Source organism: Lynx rufus, unplaced genomic scaffold (assembly GCF_022079265.1).
Source record: "Lynx rufus isolate CCGP_SWC_20201006 ecotype Redwood Valley unplaced genomic scaffold, mLynRuf1.p SCAF_6, whole genome shotgun sequence".
Lineage (NCBI taxonomy): Eukaryota > Metazoa > Chordata > Mammalia > Carnivora > Felidae > Lynx > Lynx rufus.
In genome coordinates, this window is record NW_025814878.1 from 123,597,457 (window position 1) to 123,617,977 (window position 20,521).

Here is a 20,521-nt window from a genome sequence, read left to right on the forward strand (position 1 = left end):
ACATTAAAAAAAAAAAAAAAAGAATGTGCGAGCACATTCTTTGGCACACAGCATCCCACGAATGGTAATCATTAATAATATAGTTTTAGTAATAAACCAAGGGCCATGTGTTTTGAACTAGAAAGAGAAGCAGTGCCTAAGAGAGCTGCAAAGTAGTCCTTTGCCAAAACTTGGCCTTGGTTAAAAGCTGACTAAAAGTCACCTTGACAGTTTTAGAACTCTGTGGAGAACTCATCGAAGAAGTACCCTGTTAAAGGGACTATCAAAATAATTAGTAGACCAGAAAAGGAAAACAAAAACAAAAAGATAACAGCTTTGCCTAAAGGAAAGAAGACAGAGGTGGAGGTAATAATTGAGCAACGAATACAGAAAATATGCATAGTGGAGAACGATGATCTGTTCTCCTGCCTTAGTATCCTTACACAAGAAAAGAACATTTAAGAGGAAGATTTTGATGTCAAAACACAGAGAACTGGAATAAAAGTACTCGCTTGTGTTACCAACCGGAGGTTAAGATTATCTTCCTTGAGAATATTTATGAACAGGTACAGAGGGCCTAAAGTGCTTTGATTTTATCATGGAGTGATAAGAAGGGAGCCTTTGAGGGAAGGTGCATGGGGACATTTGTAGTTTAAATATGGAGGTGAGTCTGGAACAAGGGGCCAGTTAGGATGGACTAGTATTGATAAACCCAGATCTCACTGTTCAGACCCCTGTTCACACCTCAGTCACTTTGGCAAGCTTATAACCGGGTGTCATGGACAACTGTCAAAATTGTGTATTTGTTGAACTGTCCAAGTCAATGTTTTGGCTTGAAAATGACTAAGCATATGCTTTACGAACATCCCTTCGTGTCCTCTTCACTACAGATGGCTAAATAGGTGCTGTCTCCATGTTATAGGCAGAGAAACTGTGATGTAAGTTTTCTCAGGCCTGTGAACACACCAGGAAAGGCCAAGGCCTGCTGATTTGGCTGGTGAAGCTACAGGGAGCCACCTGGGGATTGGGACAGTTTGTTTCTGCCGCAGACTGCCAGCTCCCTGTGGTCCTCCTCCCACACACCATTAAAAGGGTGACACTGAAACATAAGGGGCTCTATTGGTTTCGCAGTGCTGCCGTAACAGGGTGCTGCAAACCAGGCAGCTTCTCCTTCGTCACAGTCCTAGAGCCTAGACGTCTGAGATTCAGGTGCCTGCAGGGTTGGTTCCTCCTGAGGGCCGTGAAGAAGAATCTGTTCCAGCCTCCCCCTAGCTTCTGTGGTTTGCTGGCAGTCCTTGGCATTCCTTATCTTGTGGAAGCATCCTCCCTATCTCTGGATTCATCCTCACATGGCAACTTTCCTGCGTCTGTCTCTGTGCCCAAAATTCCCCTTTAGATTAGGACACCAGTCTTATTGTATTTAGGACCCACCCTAATGACCTCATTTTAAACTTGATTATCTCTGTAAAGGCTCTTTCTCCCAAGAAGGTTACGTTCTGACGTATTGGGCTTTAGGACTCAAACATAATTCAGTCTGTTAACAGAGTGGATGATTATAACACAAGTTATACCCTGACTGTGAAGTACACAGTTCTAGATGGCAGCCAAGAGGTTTTATATCCTGGGATTCTTTTGAGAGGACGGCAAGGCAGGAAGCCTCATACCTCTTCAGAACCCAGGAGGTGATGAGAAGCTGCCTCATGACAACCTTGTAGGGGAAAGCGGGGTGACCAGGAGATAGCCTCCTAGCGGTCTTGTCCATGAGGATCACAAGGCAGCCTGCCAAATGCAGGTGGGGCTGTGGTTCAGGTCTTCCCCTGTGGGGCCTATGTAATATATGCCAGTCTGCCAGGGCACCACGGTGGAGCCATTTCCGTCTAGCATATAGCTGGCAGTAGGGCCCACACTCCAATCCAGATGTGCCTCACTCTAAGTGTATGTTCCTTGATGCTTAGCGTCCCCCTAAATGCACTAAATTTTTTGTCAGCTGGTTTTGCTGATGTCTCAGAGTCACAAGTCAGGTTCCCCCAGAAAGCAGACTGTAAGACGAAGGTTAGCAAGCTGGAAGCTTATTATCAGGTTCTGTCAGGATCAACCCCTGTGGACGGGAAGGGACGGAAGCTGGACTGGACAGAGAGAGAAGGTGGGCTATGATGCATTTGCCACAAAGACCTCTGCCTACCCATAGGCAGCTCTGGAATGAGGGGGGCCCTTCAGAGTTGTCCTGAGTTGCAATAAGGAGTTTCTTAGTCCAGTCCATAAAAAGCAGACTTTTTTGTTTATATAAATGTGACTGCATTTCTAGATGCTACCATAAGACAATGATGACTTCATGTATGGTTTTATTATCATAAAATATACATTCCTTAAATGTATATGAATGCAAACTGCATACTTATGTGTATATGTCATATGGTAGTAAGAACAATTTTGGTATTTTTTAATTCCCTTCATACAGTAGTTTCAGTTGTCTGTATTTGAACTCATGACACAGTTTTGAGTATGGGTCCTTATCTGACCCTTTGAATGACTTTTACTGGGTTTGTGAATCCAGAAGTCCCATGTAGAAATCTGTGTTTGTGAAAATATGTTCTAGAACAAGGATTTGAACCTTCACATTGTCAGGGAGGTCTCTGTCCTCTCCCAGACAAAGTTAAGAACCGTTGTGTAAGGAGATACAGAGTCAAGTCAGTGTTGCTCTGTAGGCCTCTCTCTACCTGCTTCACACACACAGCAGTGAGAGATAACAGTCTAAAAAGAGAACATGAAAAAGACAGAAATGCCTTCGCCTTTCCCCCTACAAAAGATCTATATCTGTGGACAAGACCAACACAAAGTTGAGAGCGGGAATGAAGACACTGCATTCTGGGTTCATAAGCAGGGAAGGGAAACCAGAGGTTTGGCTCTGGCAGAATGTTGGAACTAAAAGAGCTCTGAATCATGCAGTGGGCCAAAGTGTTCACTCAAGTACAAGTACAGGAACCACAAAACTCTTAGAAATAGGGCCAGGTGGTGGTTGTGCTCTGTAAACTCTAGAAAGGAGGCAATAATCACTGCTACAAATTGCTGCCACCATGACCTCCGGCTTAAGTGAAGCTTTGATCCTAGGGACAGAGCAGGACAGAGACATGGCCTCTTTTTAAAAATTTTATTTTAATTCCGGTACAGTTAAATACAATGTTACATTAGTTTTAGGGGTGCCTGGGTGGCTCAGTCAGTTAAGCATCCAACTTTGGCTCAGGTCATGATCTCACCATTCATGGATTCGAGCCCCGCATCAGGCTCTGTGCTGACAGCTCAGAGCCTGGAGCCTGCTTGGGATTCTGTGTCTCCCTCTCTCTCTGCCCCTTTCTTTGCCCCTTTCTGGCTCCTGCTCTCGCTCTGTCTCTCAAAAATAAATAAACGTTAATTTTTTTTTAATGTTACATTAGTTTCAGATGTACAACATAGGGATTCAACAATTGTATACATTACTCAGTGCTCATAAGTGTCCTCTTTTTTTTTTTTTTTTTAGTTTATTTATTTTTAGAGAGAGAGAGAGTGAGCAGGGGAGGGGCAGAGAGAGAGGGAGAGAAAGAATCCCAAGCAGGCTCCATCTTAGGAACCATGAGATCATGACCTGAGCCAAAATCAAGAGTCTGATGCTCAACGGACTGAGCCACCTAGGTACCCCATCTGAATCCATCAAGGTGTCCTCTTAATCCCCATCACCTTTTTCATCCATCCTCCAACCCACCTCCCCTCTGGTAACCGTGAGTTTGTTCTCTATAGTTAATAGTCTGGTTTTTTCTTATTGTCTCTTAAATTACACATATGAGTGAAATCATATGGTATTTACCTTTCTTTGACTTATTTCACTTAGCATTATATGCTCTAGATCCATTCATGCATTTACAAATGGCAAGATCTCATCATTTTACATGGCTGAATAATACTCCATTGTGTATATATACTGCATCATCTTTGTCCATTCATCAATCGATGGACCCTGTTTTGGCTATTGTGAATAATGCTGCAATAAACACAGGGGTGCACATATATTTTTGAATTAGTGTTTTCATAATCTTTGGGTAAATAACTGGTAGTGGAATTATTGAATCATATGGTAATTCTATTTTTAATTTTTTGAGAAACCTCCATACTGTTTTCCACAGTGGCTGCACCAGTTTGCATTCCCACCAACAGTGCACGAGGGTTCCTTTTTCTCCACATCTTGACCACCACTTGTTTCTTGTATTTTTTTATTTTAGCCATTCTCACAGGTATGAGGTGATATCTCATTGTGGTTTTGATTTTCATTTTCTCTGATGATGAGTGATGTTGTATCTTCATGTGTCTGTTAGCAATTTGTATGTCTTTGGAGAAATGTCTGTTCATGTCTTCTGCCCATTTTTTAATTGGATTATTTGGTTTTGCAATATTGAGTTATATAAGTTCTTTATATATATTTAGATCTTTTGTCATCCTCCTGCCAGGGTACTTACTGCTTAGACTCTGGCTGGACTGCCTTCTCTGCATACTCCTCCCTGTTGATATAGCCTGCCCCAAGCTCTCAGTGGACTCACCTGCAGCATGAATTTTCTGAATTGCAATTCCTCTGCTATTCCTGAATAAACTCAGTTTCTGGTCATTCAAGCTTGCCTCAGTCTACCTCTTTATTTAGGTTAACAGGTTTTTTCCAATTCTAAAATTATCTGGTTCTGTGATTGTGGATTATCAAGTCTTTACCAAATCACTTTGCCTGTCCACCTCTTCTGTGTCATCCCACATGATCACTATCTCTTCATGGCAGCATAGCCAGGGATAGAGGCAAGTCTCTATGCCTTACTGACCTTACGCACCCATTAGCTGGTCTGGCTACAGAAGAAAGAACATCTAATTGATTCACTGTAATGTAGCCATTGCTCACACTAGGTAGTGTTGTAATCTGCTGTTAATGAATACCTACAATGTCACGGGGACTATGCAAGGTAATAGAGATTTGGAGGTATAAAAAGATACACACCCCACCCTCAAAAATTGTAATATCCTGGGAAGACAGACATTAAGTAATTACACAATCACAATATGAAAGGTAGTATGAAAGAGAAGTATAGGCTGCCATGACAAAGGACTAATGGAGTCTGCGAGGGTTAGAATTGAATGTGGTAACACAGGATCAGAAATAGGATAGGGAGGGCAGGAAACAGTATATGGAGGAAGTAACTTAGTGTGTTCAAGAAACTGAATAACCAGGCTGGTGTGAGAGCCTGGAGAACAACAGAAAGAACTAGAACTTTTCAAGAACTGGGGACTTTATTCTAAGAGCAGTGGGAAGCCCCTGGTTAGTTTTTAACACCACCTCTGACTCAGGATCAGAAAGCCTACGTTCCAGTGACCATAGATCCATAATCTTATTTTCAAAACAAAATTTTATTTTCCCCCTCAAAAAAGCATAAGTCATCAGTAGGTATCCCACATCTGACATACACCAATTAATATAGTGAATGCTTCCTTTAGATAAACCATTACTTTAAACTTGTCATATATAATTTGTTAGCTTAAACTAGTTTGCAGTATAACAGTCTGGGCTTTTCGCCCTAATTTTTAAAAGTGTAATTTACTGTAAGATGTATTTTTTAATGTTTTGGGGTCCTATATCCTGGCTGACAGCATTATTATGTTACTATCATGTTTCTTGTTGTCACTGGGTTGCTAACACTAATGCTCAGTTGGACACCTCCCATTTCTGTCATCAGGGCTCAGTGGTATCTCAGCTCAGATCAGCTGAAGAGGACATTTTGTGCTAATTCCTGTCAATCCCAGCCTTTCATCTAATCTCCCTAAACTTTCGTGTTCCTAAAGTGGCAGGAGGATGTTGTCCAAAGGAAGAGCAACTTGTGTAACCACCAAACTCCTGTTGTGTTGTTACATTAACCCAGGGATGATTTATCACAGGATCCTGACTTTATTATAGGAGAGAAAACCAAGGATGTTTTTCAGGAGCCTTGCTATTTTGTCAAAAGCACCTTGATGGTAGCTGTATAACGTTCATTTGAAATGTGTGTTCTGAACTGATGCATTTGTCTGACAACTTTATTGATATTTCAAGTTGTATAATCATTTTTCGTTTGAGTATTTGATTCTTCAGAGGTCTTGCCATTTAAAAAGTTATACTTTTCCTGATCAGTGATTCACTAAAGGGTTTATAGTGATATCAGGCTTGCTGTAAACCAGTGTATAAACTTGCTCTTCTAACAGATTTATACTTTAGCACATATTCCCTTAGGACTTCATATTTATATAACAAAACATTTTTTATCGTGGCAGTAACTTATAGACCCACATATATATAAGTGGGACCCACACTTATTATATATATATAATTATATATATATATATATATATATATATATGCCACATAAACAAATGCAGTGACTCATAAAAGCATCTAATTTTAAACACCTGTCCAGTATAATAATGAGCTCAAATAAACTGGAAAAAAATGGGATAAAATGGGGGAAGTGACTACATTTGTGTTTATTCTTGGAATCATAATTTGAAAAATAACTCCCCAAATGACTACTTATCATCCCAGTCTTTTATTTTAATAACTAGAAATACTAACAAATAATGACATTACTAATTGAAATATCAATTTTGACAAGCCTTTACTTATTTCTCTATTAAAATGATTTCCTGAAATATCACAGGAAATTAATGAATCACTTGTTAATTAAATGTGAACTTTTCTACTCTAGTATTCAAATGGGAAAAAAAAAACCCTGAAATATGATATATTCAAATTGCTTTATACTAAATTGAACATTAATGGTTATATAAATATAATATATGATAATGTTACAAATGAATGTGATAAGAATCCATAACATTCATAATGGAATTTGCTAATTTTGAACATTGGCTTTATCTTTCTCTTCACTTTGTCCCTGAAAATCCAAGTGCTGAAATAATGCTTTACCAGCATTTTCTAATTAGCCAAGTGTAACTTTCCATGAAAAATTTAAACATTCTCACCCAACTAACAAATCAATCTCTTTTCTTCTCTTGTTTTGTTAGCCTCTTAGCAAATATCCTGCTGTGATAAATGACATCTCATTCTGGTTACCCTCTGAGAATTATACAGAAAACGATTTCTATGACTTAGTACGAACAATTGGAGGAGACCTGGTGGAAAAAGTTGAACTGATAGACAAGTTTGAACATCCAAAGTAAGTAAAAAAAAACAAAAAAAACAAAAAAACTTTCTGATTTTATCCTTTGTTGTTTCTCTGTGAAAAATGGCTATGGAAACACATAATGAAATTTTGCTGGAACTTAATGCATATGATACAAAACGTCTCTAGAATTTATAGTGAATGTATCGTTTATCAGAAAAGATTTTTATACCAGTCCTTTCTGAAAATGTTTCTAAACTGTGTATTTAATCTTTTCTGCCTTCGTAAAGAAAAATATGTGAAACAGAATGTTTTAAGGATCTTGGAGTTTTTCAGTATTGCTTTTAGAAATTATTTCTTACCATATCACATCCCAGGAACAGAGGAGTTTGTGGGAAAAAAAGCTGTTTGGTTAGTCTCTCAGTGAATGTTTATGAAGTGTTTGCCACATGCCAAAAGCTGTGTTGGCTCCTAGGATAAAGTTTACTAACTGTCTGAGGCCTGTTCACCCTGGGGTGTGTGTGTGTGTGTGTGTGTGTGTGTGTGTGTGTGTGTGTGTGTGTGAGAGAGAGAGAGAGAGAGAGAGAGAGAGAGAGAGAGAGAGAGAGTCTTACGCTAATCAGATTTGACTCTGCTTTGGCTTTAGAAAAGTTTTCTTGAGTTATATTGTTAAGGATTTGCTCAGATCCATCATTCTATTCTGTTTCATTCTGTAGGGATTCCAGTTATACATGAGTAGACTCTTCTTTGTCTGACTTCTCTACTTGTCAGCTTTCTGTCTAATGTTTTAAAACTCTTTATTTCCACTTCATTTTGAATGCTTTTCTCATTGCTACCTTCTCTGTCCCTTACTGTTTTCTGCAATCTCTTCTTCCCTGCTCACATTCCATTTCCGTCTTTGATTACTTTGTTTTCCCCACCTTTTCTGAGTTCTGTGAGCTCACATTTCTGTTCGTTCTGTTTTCTTGCCGTCTACTTTCTATTTCTGCTTTGTAATTTTGCTTCACAGAGAAATTGCTTCATTTGGTTTTTAAAATTTATTGCAGGATATTTCGCCAGCAAGTTCTTATGATCCAGTGGCAACATTTTTTTTCTGTGACTTCTTTGTTAGTGAGTTTTTCTGCCATCTTCATTATTTTTTCCCCGATTTTTAAATTGATGTATCTGTGGTGTGCACATGATTGCTTTTTTGTTACTTGTATTTGAACAGCACTGGATTTTCTGAGCCAGCTATTTGCATAAAGTTGAGGTGTGAGGTTGGGGGCTGACTTGGCAGAGAGGGGCTAGGGTGATCATCCGGGCTAGTTGTTTTCACAACACATAGTTTTCTTCCTTTCCAGTACCAAGAAATCAACTCTTTCTTTAAATATGGCTCATTCATCTCATTGATTCTTTACGTAGTTCTGCCTCCCGTCCCAAATCCTCTCTTATTACAAACAAAAGATTCACCTTTTGTTTACCTCAGTGATAAAGATTTTGAACTTCACGTCATAGCCCTCAGCTCTGAGAAATGTATCTTTGCTTGTGTTTTCTGAGAAATGCCACTGTGTGTGTGTTTCTTTTCTTCACATCCTCTCATTGGCTTCTACTTGATTTCAGCTGCTTTTGGCTGCCTTGAAATCTACTTTGGAGTTTGTAGATGATATCTGCCCCTTAGCTTTACAGAAAATAGAATGTATGGAGCAGCCTGGGCTTTTGACACAATGGAATACGCATTCAGCCTGGGACTTTTATGTGAGAGAGAAATTTCCAGGAATTTACATGTTAATACTGAAATTCTGATTACTCACTTTTGAGAAGGAGGAAAAGTATGGGAATAAGACTGATTGCTAAGTAATAACTGATATGCCAGAAGCACATGACTTGTTAATTTTTTCCCCATTGTTGTTTGATATGTAGAAGTCCTTTGGAATCAGGGATTCAGAATATGTTCTTAAATTTGTACTTCTTAAGCTTTTGCTTCTTACTAATGCCTTAGCTCTGTAGCTCTGCCTCTCATATCACCAGTGCCAAAGTTAGATGAGTTGCCCTTTGTGGTTAATATCATCAGATCTTAAAGGTTATAGAGCAATGTTATTGTCTGGATGTGGGAGTAAGTGTGGTTTGGGGTAGGGAGCAAATATTGGGTTTTCCTGACTTGTAGATGATTTGTAGTAGTTAGGGTAAATGTAGAATGGGCATGTTAATTGGAGACATTACAGTGAGATTGAGGTAGCATCAGGGTCCTGTGGACCACAGACAGACCAGGCAGACAGATACTCCATTAAAAACAAAACAAAACAACACAACAACAACAGAAAAACACATCACTGGGGTGCCTGGGTGACTCAGTTGGTTAAGTGTTCGACTTCAGCTCAGGTCATGATCTCATGGTTTGTGAGTTTGAGCCCCGCATCGGGCTCTGTGCTGATAGCTCAGAGCCTGAAGTCTGTTTCAGATTCTGTGTCTCCCTCTCTCTCTGTCCCTCCCCCACTCACATTGTCGTGCTCTCTCAAAAATAAGTTAAAAAACATTTTTATAAATAAAATTAAATTTTAAAAAATCACTGGACTGTCTAGGAGTACTCTGTTGATGCCAGTCTATACACACAACCACATACTACCTGGAAGAAGAATTTGTCCAGTTTTTTCTGAAGGAGACAGTACTTTTGACTGGAAATTTGGAAGAAACCATCTAACCAAAAAATATGTCTTATTGGCATTGATCTTACCATCTTTTAAATAAATGTTAAACAAATATTTAAGGCCTATTATTCCGGAGCTCTGCCAAATGACTAGCCTGCCCAGAGTGTGCACCGATCTTAAAAAGGGACTTGGTGTGGCAGAGATTGCTAATTATCTCTCAATATCCAACCTCCCATTTAAAAAATAATGTCACCTTGGGCACCTGGGTGACTCAGTCCATTAAGCATCCGACTTTGGCTCGGGTGATGATCTCATCCTTTGTGAGTTCAAGCCCCACGTTGGGCTCTGTGCTGACAGCTCAGAGCCTGGAGTCTGCTTCAGATTCTGTGTCTCCCTTTCTCTCTCTGTCCCTCTCCTGTTTTTGCATGTGCTTTCTCCCTCTCTCAGAAATAATAAATGAATAAACTTTAAATATATATATAAAAAAATAATGTAACCTTGATTTTTATCTAAGCAGCTTGCCAGCCAACTAAAAGTCTACACGTCTGAGCCTCCACTATAAGTTAAGTGTATCTATGTGGCCGAGTTTAGCCAATAATTTATAAGTAGAAGTGTTTAATGGTATTTCTACAAGTTTTCCTGAAAAGTTGGGTTGAGGCTGTCCTTTTTTCTTCCTGCTACTTCGATGTGAATGTAATGGCTGGTACTTTGGCGGCCATTATGGCCCATGTTATGACCTTTGAAATGGAAGTTGTGTTGCATACAGCCTGGGTCTCCGACGCTAGAGTCTATTCAGCCCTGGACTTTTATGTGAGACAAGTATCTTGTTGAAGCCACTAGTTTTTGGATCTTTGTTACTGTCCACCAAAGGTAAACTTTGCTATTATAGCCCTGAGGAAAAGGACATACTTACAGAAAAGGACATGTTATTTAGTAATAGCGGCTCACTGAGTAAATTCTCAGCAAGTATCTAAGGCAGGAGGGTAGCAACCTTTTTCCATTAAGGGCCAGATAGTAAATATTTTTGACTTTTGAGGTGACATCTGCTCACCTCTGCTGTTACAAAAGCAGCTATAGACAAAATGAAATCAAACAAACATGGCTGTGTTCCAACAAAGCTTTAACTAGAAAAACAGGTGGTGGGGTAGATTTGACCCATAGTTTCCGGATCCCTGATATAGGGGAGGGAGCCACTCACATATTCTAAAATCCTCCTTTCATAGGTCTTTTTACCTGAGGGACCCTACACCCCTCCCGTTGTCCTCCCATTAAAAGTTCCTGACTTGGGTGGTGGCATGTGGAGGGTCACCTGACCTTGCACTCATCAATGCATATCTTGAACTCAAGACTTAACTTTATCTTCTAAACACATAAATTAAATATTGCTAGACAGTCCAAAGAGCTGTGACCCTTTCTTCTCCTAACATCAAAAACTGAGAAATGCTAGTAATGAGTGAATGACTCTTTGAAATAAACAAGTAGTTGAACAAATCATGTGTTATTTTTTCAACAAATTAGGTTTCATTTTGTGAACAAAAGCATATCCTAAGATATTTCAGGGAGACATAAACTGCTGAATATGAACCTAATTTCATAATGTTAGACAAATGGGCAGATATTTTCTGGATTACAAATAACAGTTTGCGCCCTGAAGGACGTAGCTGTTCATATTAGAAGAAGATGACATTTTGTTCTAGTCTGCCATTCGGAACCTTCTCCCAGAGCATCTTTGCCACTTAATCTGTAGGCCCCTTAATGTGCAGTAGAGTTCTTATAGTTCCAAATTTCATATAACAAAAAGTAGAGTAGTGATTACTTTGGAGAGGAGAACTACGGTCACCACATGCACTCTGATGCCTTTGCAATATTGTGCTCTATGCATGCGCTGAATAATGAGAAAACTTAGGAAAATATGTACGTCAACATACAAACTTGGATATCTGTTGCCCGACACATTTCTGAGTACACTGGTCATGGCCCATGCAACTGAAGGAATTATGGTGAACAGTGTTTATTTCCTCCTGTAACACAGTTGCTTAAAATATTTCTTAGCCCGGGGTAGGAGAGAGAGCAAAGAAAGGCAGAAGGAAACTTATCCAGTGTCTTCAGCTACTAACACCTCATTTGGGAATGCCACCAATTATTTGTGAACTGTAGAAATGGACTGTAAAGTGGGCTCAAATAGGACAGATTTGGCTTAAGCTCAAGGCAGAGGTTTTTGGGAGTTAGAACTTGAGAATTTAAAAAGAGTTACTTGATTTTACTGCAAGGAGTGAGGCGTGGTGGGGAAAGTGCCCAGGTGTCTGCAGCAGGCACTGCCCAGCAATGTCCCCAAACCAGAGCCTCCCAAAGACTTCCACCCTGTTCCTGAGGCTGCTGCTTACCCTGCACAGCCTGCTCACACAGTCATGGTCATGCTTTCCTGAATGCGTGAACCCATAGTCAGGGTCTAGTTGGGGCTGAGATGCTAAAAGGGAGCATACCTCGAGCTTTGGGCACCAAAGATGAGTCCCAGCTCTCTTCAGCCCGACTTGATACAATAATGGTTCTGTCCTTTATGGCTGACCACTTGCAGTTTGAACTAATTTGGCATAGGTAGGGATACTGGAGCATTTGTCAGCACTTTTAACAGAATGCTCAAGAGGTAATTCACCAGGAGAGGCACCTTGTCAACGTGGCTAGCCCCACCTCTCAGTGGGTATGAGTCATGGGCATCACCTGCCCATAACTGGCCATGATGTGGCAGTGGGAGCACCTAAAGATGAGGCAGTTGGAGTGGCTTCTCCTTCCTCCAATATTTCCCTCCCTTCTTTCTTTTCCTGGTATGTTTGTTTTTGCTTTGTCAAACTGTATCCAATAAAAACATGAAAGTTTAAAAATAAAAAGGTAGAGATTCACTCACCATCTCAACACCCTAACACCAATTCTTAATATTGTTACATTTTCCCTGTCTTGACTTTCTCTATACATGTGCATCAGGTGATGTTTGATCTTTGAATGATTTCTGTATTATCAGCCCCTTGGTCTAAAGTGGGGTTCTTCAGCCTCTGCACCACTGATATTTGGGGCCAGATAATTCTTTGTTTTGGGGGCTATTCAGTGCATTGTAATTTGTCAGCAATACCTGTGGCCTCTGCTACCATCCCCATTTATGATAAAAAATGCCTCCAGACATTGCCAAATGCACCCTGTTGGGCAAAATCACCCCCAGTTGAGAGCCACTGGGATATCATTTAGTAAAGAATTTCTTATGTCTTCTGAAAAATATTTCTTAAAATCATGCTTTAGTTTTATGTTCTGGCCAGCAGGGAGAAGGAAGAGAAGGACCTCACAAGAGGGAGGTGTATCAGGTGGGGGGTTTCTTGTGTTTCCAAGAAACATACTTGGTGGAACATAGGAAAAGCTGGGCACACCAACTAGGCTTCAGAAAGAGCAGGAGCTCTTTCTGGGGTGTGTGTACCAGTTTCTACTTCTCTATTGCATTTTATTTCCACACACTCACTCTGGCTCTCCACCCCCTGCCCTTCTACTTTCTGCCATGTAGCTCAGGCTCTGTCTGTATCTTGCAGAGTTCTGAATACCCTGCCCAGCCCCTGAGTCTAAATGACTGTCAGGTGTCAGCTCTCAGCACCAGTTGCTAGCACCTTGCCCAATTCTGACACTTTCGACAAAGGAATCTCCCTGGCCCCACTCAACTTTTCTGGCCAAGTCAGAGGTCACTGAGCAGCTGGCGGACAGGCTTCACTTGAGTCACATGCCTCTCCTTGCTCTAATTAGCCACATGAGTCAAATGGCCTCTGACGTTGTTTTACAAGTTAGTAGGTTCACTGTTTATACATATCTTTCTTTGTTTTCTTTTTAACCTGAACTCAGTAGCTTCTGACTCCAGCACTACCATTTTTAGACTTCCTTGAACTTCAGGCAGAGAGGCATGTTGTGAAAACATTAATTAATTGATTCTTGAGTTTCTGTGTCATAGGAGACATTAGGACCACAAGGATATTAAGGCAAGATCCTATTTTTATGGAGCCAAATAACACAGGAAAAGTGAACAGCAATAAAAAGTAGAAGGTGATAGATATAAGGTGGGTTAAGCCTAGTAAATTGCATGCACGGTTACTTGCATGTAACTGATGCTCAGTAACCTCTCATGGACTTAAAACAAGGGGCACATGTCTAGGGTTATAGATTCAAAGGAAAGAAGCCATTGGGATAGGAAGATTTCCCAGGAGACAGGATAGCAAGTTCTGCACATCTGTCTCCCTTCTGATACCTTGTGAATGAGATATACACAATTCTGACTCTAATTACTGTCAGTAAGTGCTTTTCAGTAGAAACCTTCAGTTCCTATAAAAAGAATTCTGGGTTGTTATGTTATTTTGTTGCTGGGACAAATTCATTCATGGTAGCCACTTTAAGACATAGGGGATGCATTTAAGGGTACACCTGATTCAGAACAGGAAACCTGTTTGGAACCAAGATGGGTCTAGAGGCCAGAGACCTTCTTCAGCTGGGTGCCTCTGGCTCTATCCCTCTGCTCGCTCCTCTTAGCCAGTGTCTGTGTCTTCCCCCAGCCCCCCGCCCCGCTACTTACACAAACACGGACATCTCCACCTGTTTCTGCATTGGTCAAAGTATTTTCTGGCCAGTCCACTCCATTATCAAAGTGCAAACTGGAAGGAATTAATCCAACTGACTGGTCAAACTGCCAGTACCCCTTTTAGGGAGAGCTCTTTGTACCAGGCTGCCTTCTGAGGTTCCAGGCAATCTGTGGATGGACCACTCTTGGATCAAGACCTTATTGCTGATCTGGCCAGGGACCACTAATAAGACAACTCAGCCCTGCTTTCCAGAACAAAGGGCCAACTGTCTGAACATTTTCAACCAAAAGGGTTCACAGGATGTTTTTCAGAACGGAACAAGCACCCGAGTACTGCCCTCTTTTCCCCGTCGCCCACTAGTCTACCCCACATATAGGGCTCTAGGTAACCGCTCCTAATCACTGGCTCATTCCTATCTTGTGTTCCTTATTTGCATTTAAACTTTTCTAGGCTGTTGCACTTGATGGACACTCTGTAAGGCACGATGGCATAGTTGCTCACTTGTATCTTCCCACAATGTTTATATTAGTGGAAGGAGGCTGCCTTACTATGTGACACTTGATGGATAGCTCATTGATCCTTCTTCACTCCTTAGAGGAGCTTTTGTTAAATGACTGGAAGTATTTTATGACATAAAAAGTAGAGGCAAGAAAGAGCTCAGAATCCAGAGTCAGAAGCCATCAGCTGAGTCTTGGCCCTGCACCTCCTATATGTCTGAAATTGGGACTGTCTGAGCCCAGTTCCCTCATCTGCCAACCAAGGGCGCTAACATCATCTTTAATGGGTATGACTGCAAAAATTAGATGAGCCCGTATATGTAAAATTCTTTCAAAATGGCACAGAGGTTTGTTTGGGTTTTTTTTTTAATGGCTAGCTATTACAGTAAATACTAGTAACTTTCACAATCAACCCGTCTTGTTTATTAAAATAAAGAATAACCTTAGCACAGCTAGGAGTCTTGGACTTGGCAGCCAAATACATATAAATAGGAAGTTCTGGTACTAAAGGGAAGTAGAACAGACTTCATATAAAAGTATCATTCTGAAATGATACATGTTCTTCCTGCAACTTAAGGAGCAAATTTTTAATCACAAAGATGCTGACCGGCCAAGCTGTGTAGTCAGTATGGCGGCTCTCTGGGTTGTGTGTTGAGAAAAGGCTATGGACAGTGACAGGTGGGATGACATCCCTGGTTTACAAATCACTCCCTGGTCTGGTTTCTTGTGACAGAGCCAAGTAAGTGCAGTTATCTGGACTTAAAGCTTGGCCAGCAATGAAAAGCCAGCTACAGCTAATCTTGAGAGAGCTTGTCAGAAGTTGTGTCCCCTTGAAGCTGACAGCATGCAGTCCCAGGGAGGTGGCTCGAGGTGGCCAGGCCTGCTTTAGAACCCTCCTGGCTTCTTTCCCTTTCTTCACATTTATTGCAATGCTGGTGGCGTGAGTGTAAGAACTTTTATTGTTGTGGTTCAGACAGCCCAGAAAGCAATTCTAAGAATACTATTTTTAGCTTGGATATTTGTTTTTTTTCCCTGCCTCCCATCCTTTCCCTCCTTCTCCCAAAGGCTTCTTTTTAAAGCAGCCCACGAGGGGTGCCTTTCCTCACCGTCACACAGCAGCCCTGTTTGCCACCAGCGCTAGACAAATTAAAACACAATTAGTTCAGTCCCCAAACACCTTGTTCTGCCTTGTGCCCCAGCACTTCACCATTTGCTGAAGGATTCTTTGGGATTACCTTCAGCACTGACCTGGCAGGGCCCCAGGAACAGCATCTCCGCACAGGGCAGAGAAGGAGCAGAGAGATTGCTTGATGACAGCCAGGCAAGGAGAGAGGCCAGGCACTTAATGAGCTGTATCTTCAGTGATGTGCTGTGTTATAGCACACCTTTGTGAGAATTAGCCATGGAGCCTCTCTTCCCTCTTTAACTTTCAATTAGCGGTTTTCAAGGAATTCTTTGGATGTTATCCTCACTTGGCAACTTGTGCACCTTTTTGTAGCGTGGAGATTGAATGCTCTCTTTCCATGATGTGAGGCTCAAGTAACATCACTTGATGTTTCCCTGTCTCACCCCCAACAATATTGATCAGATTAAAGCAAGTTAAAATGCACACCAAGGACAACCTGTCACAGAATTGCTGGCAGAAATGTGACAGGGAAGGGCAGCCCCACCCCATCATTTGGGGCAATTATGAGCAATGCTCTAAATCATTTTGGATCTTTAAATCTGTTATCCCAGGTCACAAGGTCACTTCAACTAAGCTACCACCCAAATTTGATACCCAGAGCCAGCCCTGGGAGGCTGCCCCTCCCTCCCAGCCCTCCCCCCCTCACTCCCCTCCCCCACGGCACTGTCTGCACTGTGTCAGTTAGTTACCTTGTCCTTCACACCCCACAGAGGCTTGACCTTGAATGTGCTACAGCCCTCACAGTTAACGATGATGTCTTAGTAACCAAGACATTTATGAATCCACGTACAGCCTCAGAATCATATATAAGATAACCAAACAGTTATCCTGAGTACAGATTTCAGAGTTGAGTCTCGAAAGATGGGCCTATGATTTGTAAGAAAGTCTCTGAGACCTCTTTGAATCATTCTAGAAAATTCGTATTTCTCAATAGCAGAGATGGACTTAGCAGACTTGTCAATCCCTCTGGCTCCAGCATCACACAGGCTGGGGCTACAAGGCACACAGTGTGTGGGCTGGGGTGGTGCCATTTGGTCACCTGAATGTCTCTTGGGCTAGTTATCTTCCTTAACTTGGCCATAACTGAGACGCAAGCAGTTGATGTACAAAAGGTGGCAGCAGGCAGGCACCTCTCGGGATGAGAGGTCAGCTCCAGCGGAAGGGACCGGTTGTGCCCACAGATGGTCCAAATGGTACCCAAGAGCTAGGGCATCTTTCTTATTGGGGACCTTTGGTAGGGGGCCATGCAGTCAGCAAGCACAGTGGAAGCAGGTGACAGAGCAGACAAGCAGTCACAGGGCAGCCGGGCTTAGGGGCAGCCATCTGCCTGGACGCTCCACTGGTTGGCTGAAGACCCAAGGCTCCTGATTGTCCCCTACTTAGACTTGGGATTGGCTTTGGAGTCCAGATGTGGGGGGGGGGGGGGGGTGGGGTGTGGTTAAGTTAGAAAATCCAGGAGACCAACAGGAGCTTCAGTTTTGGTTTTTGTTGTTGTTGTTTTGTTTTGGTTTTTTGTTTGTTTTGTTTTTTGTTGTTTGTTTTGTTTTGAATACCTATACCTTCACTGGTGGGGAAAGGAGGGTCTGTTTATTCATGTGGAGTTTGGAGCCAGAGAAAGTATTACTATGATGGGAATTTAATCATGTGTCTAGTGAGGACAGAGTAAGATAGAATGTTCCATGAGATTTACATGAAGAAGAGGACACCTTAAGGCAATGTGGTGTAAGTTAGGGAGTCCCGTCTCCATAGGGCCGCTTGGCAGTCAGAGCACTAGTCAGACACTTAAGAAATGAATTCAGGACCTTATATTCAGATATCCCCAGCATGTCACCACCATGTGCCCACAGGGACCTCAGCCTCCTGCAGAGTTACCCTCAAGTATGTCTGGAGATCCCAAAAGGTGTCTCCCATTTGCTTACAAGCTTCCTGTGAACATGCTGGTGACTCTCCTGGGGCCCTCGGGTTTCCTCCTGCATATCACCAGCCCTGCTGCTGCTTCCCCTGGCTGGCACACCTGTAGGACTCTGAGGTCTTTATGGTGTCCTGTGCTATTTCAGGTTTGGGTGTCCTGTGCTTTCCCCCTCTGGTGTCACACCTGTCCCCTGGGACTTCAGCAACTCTGCTTTGAGCCCATCTTCTTTCCTACCTTGCAGAGCTCTCCCCCCACCCCCCACCAGGCTTCCCGCATGCGCCCCGCCCCCCCCATGCAAATGAAGGCTTGGGGATTCCAGTGCAGACCTGACTCCATCTCAGCTTAGACTAAAATCTTTTCCATGGAAGCACAGCTCAGAAATGAGGACAAATTCAACAAAATGCCAGTCACCTCATCTTTTGTCAACATAATTTTTTTTATAATGTCTTACTTAATATTTCTTAGAGGAGAAAGAATACCCCATGAAAGTTTTTAGATTCTCTATTTGGCGTATCTGGCTAACTTCTCCCGAAAGAAAGTACAATAGTAAGATGAGAAGAGAGGAAACCAGCAGTGAAAATTAAGCAGGTGAAGTATTTGTTCGAGAGGGGACTGCTGTGGTCTCAACATTTATACAGAATTTTACTGGAATAATCACTTATCTTATCCCAGCATTTATTAAATATGGTAATCTCTCCTAGATGATCGTCTGTCCAGCAACACACACGGTGTGCACTTTTTGGAATTCTGTAGTGATGGTGGAATAAGCATTTCTAACACATTCTTTTTGGCAGTTGCCACATTGCATTGTATTTATACAGTTCCCACTACGGCACTGCCAGTTACTGCCAGACACTGGGTCTGTAACTTTCTACTCTACTTGAGATATAAAACATAGAACTACTCAATAAACATTTTTTTTATGAATGAATGATAAAAAGGAAGAAAAGCCAGCAACAACATACTTCTGTCATGTTTTCTGCAGATAAAACTGGCATCCCTTTCTATGTAGAAGAGACCCCATTTGGTAACATTTTGCACCTGGGTGACCAGAAGCCTTTACAACCCATATCCATTATGACGGTTTCTTACTGAGGAAAAACAGAGTGGAGAGGAGAATTGCTCCTTAGGAACAGAAATTAGGTCATAGCAAGTTAGATTCTGAGTAAACTGCTGGTTTAAAAATAATGTTTTTGAGACCAGTGTTCAAATAGAGAAAAGGAAAAAAAGTAAAAGGAAAAAAAAATGCCTTTTAAGAAGATTGGTTGTATCCTCTGTAAAATATATTTTAAAGCTCTGAGCATCCAGGATCAGAAAAGTGTGGGGTGTTGGAAGTATGCAAATTTTCATGATTACCTAGGAAACCCTTTTCTGATTGGAAGAGGGGCAATTGCAAGGTGGAATAGAAATTCAGAGAGTCAAATCATGACATGCTTTTGTGTATGTTTGTTTGCCACAAGATGAGGAACAAGGGAAATTTTTGAAGGAACATAACATGAAAGGAAGAAAAAAGCTGTCTGTACAGGGAAGGCAGAAAAACCTTAGCTGTCTGTACAGGGAAGGCAGAAAAACCTTAGCTGTCTTGAATGTGGACTTTCCAAGCCACCTGTGTACCTAAGGCATGCCATTTGGCATAATAGGAATAGTGGACCCCTGACATGGCTGCCAACATCCTTTTCTAGAAGCATCTTCTTCCCCAATATGCATGGTTAATAGGAGAGCATCTACTCTGGTCCAGTGGGACTCTGCCCCTCGGCCTAAGTGATTGATCCAGGGGTGAGCACCTGATAAAGCTGGGCCAGTAAGGCCTATTCTCCATAATGTTTGGATAGAAGACCAAAGAGAGCTTAAGCTGTGAGTGACATACCTAGGAACCATCTCTGGCCATGTGTCCCATGCGGGGAGAATGTGGTAAGCAGAGAGGGAGAAGGAAGCAGCAGAACAGAGATGCAAGATGGAGAGAAGATGCTGGTATGGTTGAGTCCCAGGTTCCATTGTGTTCTGGGGCCCAGCGGCACCCTGCCCTTTCCACAGCTTGGTTGTCCAATCCTTGGTCAGATTCCCTAAGCAAGTGTGACTCCCTTGTTGTTTCATTTGAGTTTTCATTATTTGAGATCAAGTGATTTCTAAGACTCATAATCGCAGACTTTTGGCACTGGAAGAGGGCAGGAAATAAGAGGGTGACAGGCAGAAGTCATCAGCTTCCTTTCCGGAGAACTCTGGAGAACTGCAGAGATGAGGCTGCAGAGGGCCCTTGAGCTCCAAATGTTTCTATTCAGTATAATTTTGAATGGTCCTTTCCTCTTAGCTAGAATAGCTAAAAATTCATGTGTCTCAAGTTGTGACTCATTCATTCTAGTGAATATGTATTTGAACATTACCATGGGTGAGGCACCATGATATCTATGATATTTATGGTCAGGAGATATACAAATGACTTTTTAGGGGCACCTGGGTGGCTCAGTCAGTTAAGTGTCAGACTTCAGCTCAGGTGATGATCTCATGGTTTGTGGGTTCAAGCCCTACATTGGGCTCTGGGCTGACAGCTCAGAACCCGGAGCCTGC

General features: G+C 41.8%; 1 protein-coding gene across 4 annotated transcripts in view; it reads left to right on the forward strand.

Annotated features, from left to right (window-relative positions):
• FARS2 (phenylalanyl-tRNA synthetase 2, mitochondrial) overlaps window positions 1-20,521 on the forward strand; it is a 532,084-nt gene that overhangs the window by 370,767 nt on the left and 140,796 nt on the right. For all 4 annotated transcript variants that reach the window (XM_047101724.1, XM_047101725.1, XM_047101726.1 and 1 more), the window contains one exon: window positions 7,039-7,190. In XM_047101724.1, the coding sequence (XP_046957680.1) occupies window positions 7,039-7,190 (152 nt within the window). The remainder of the gene's footprint in view (window positions 1-7,038; window positions 7,191-20,521) is intronic.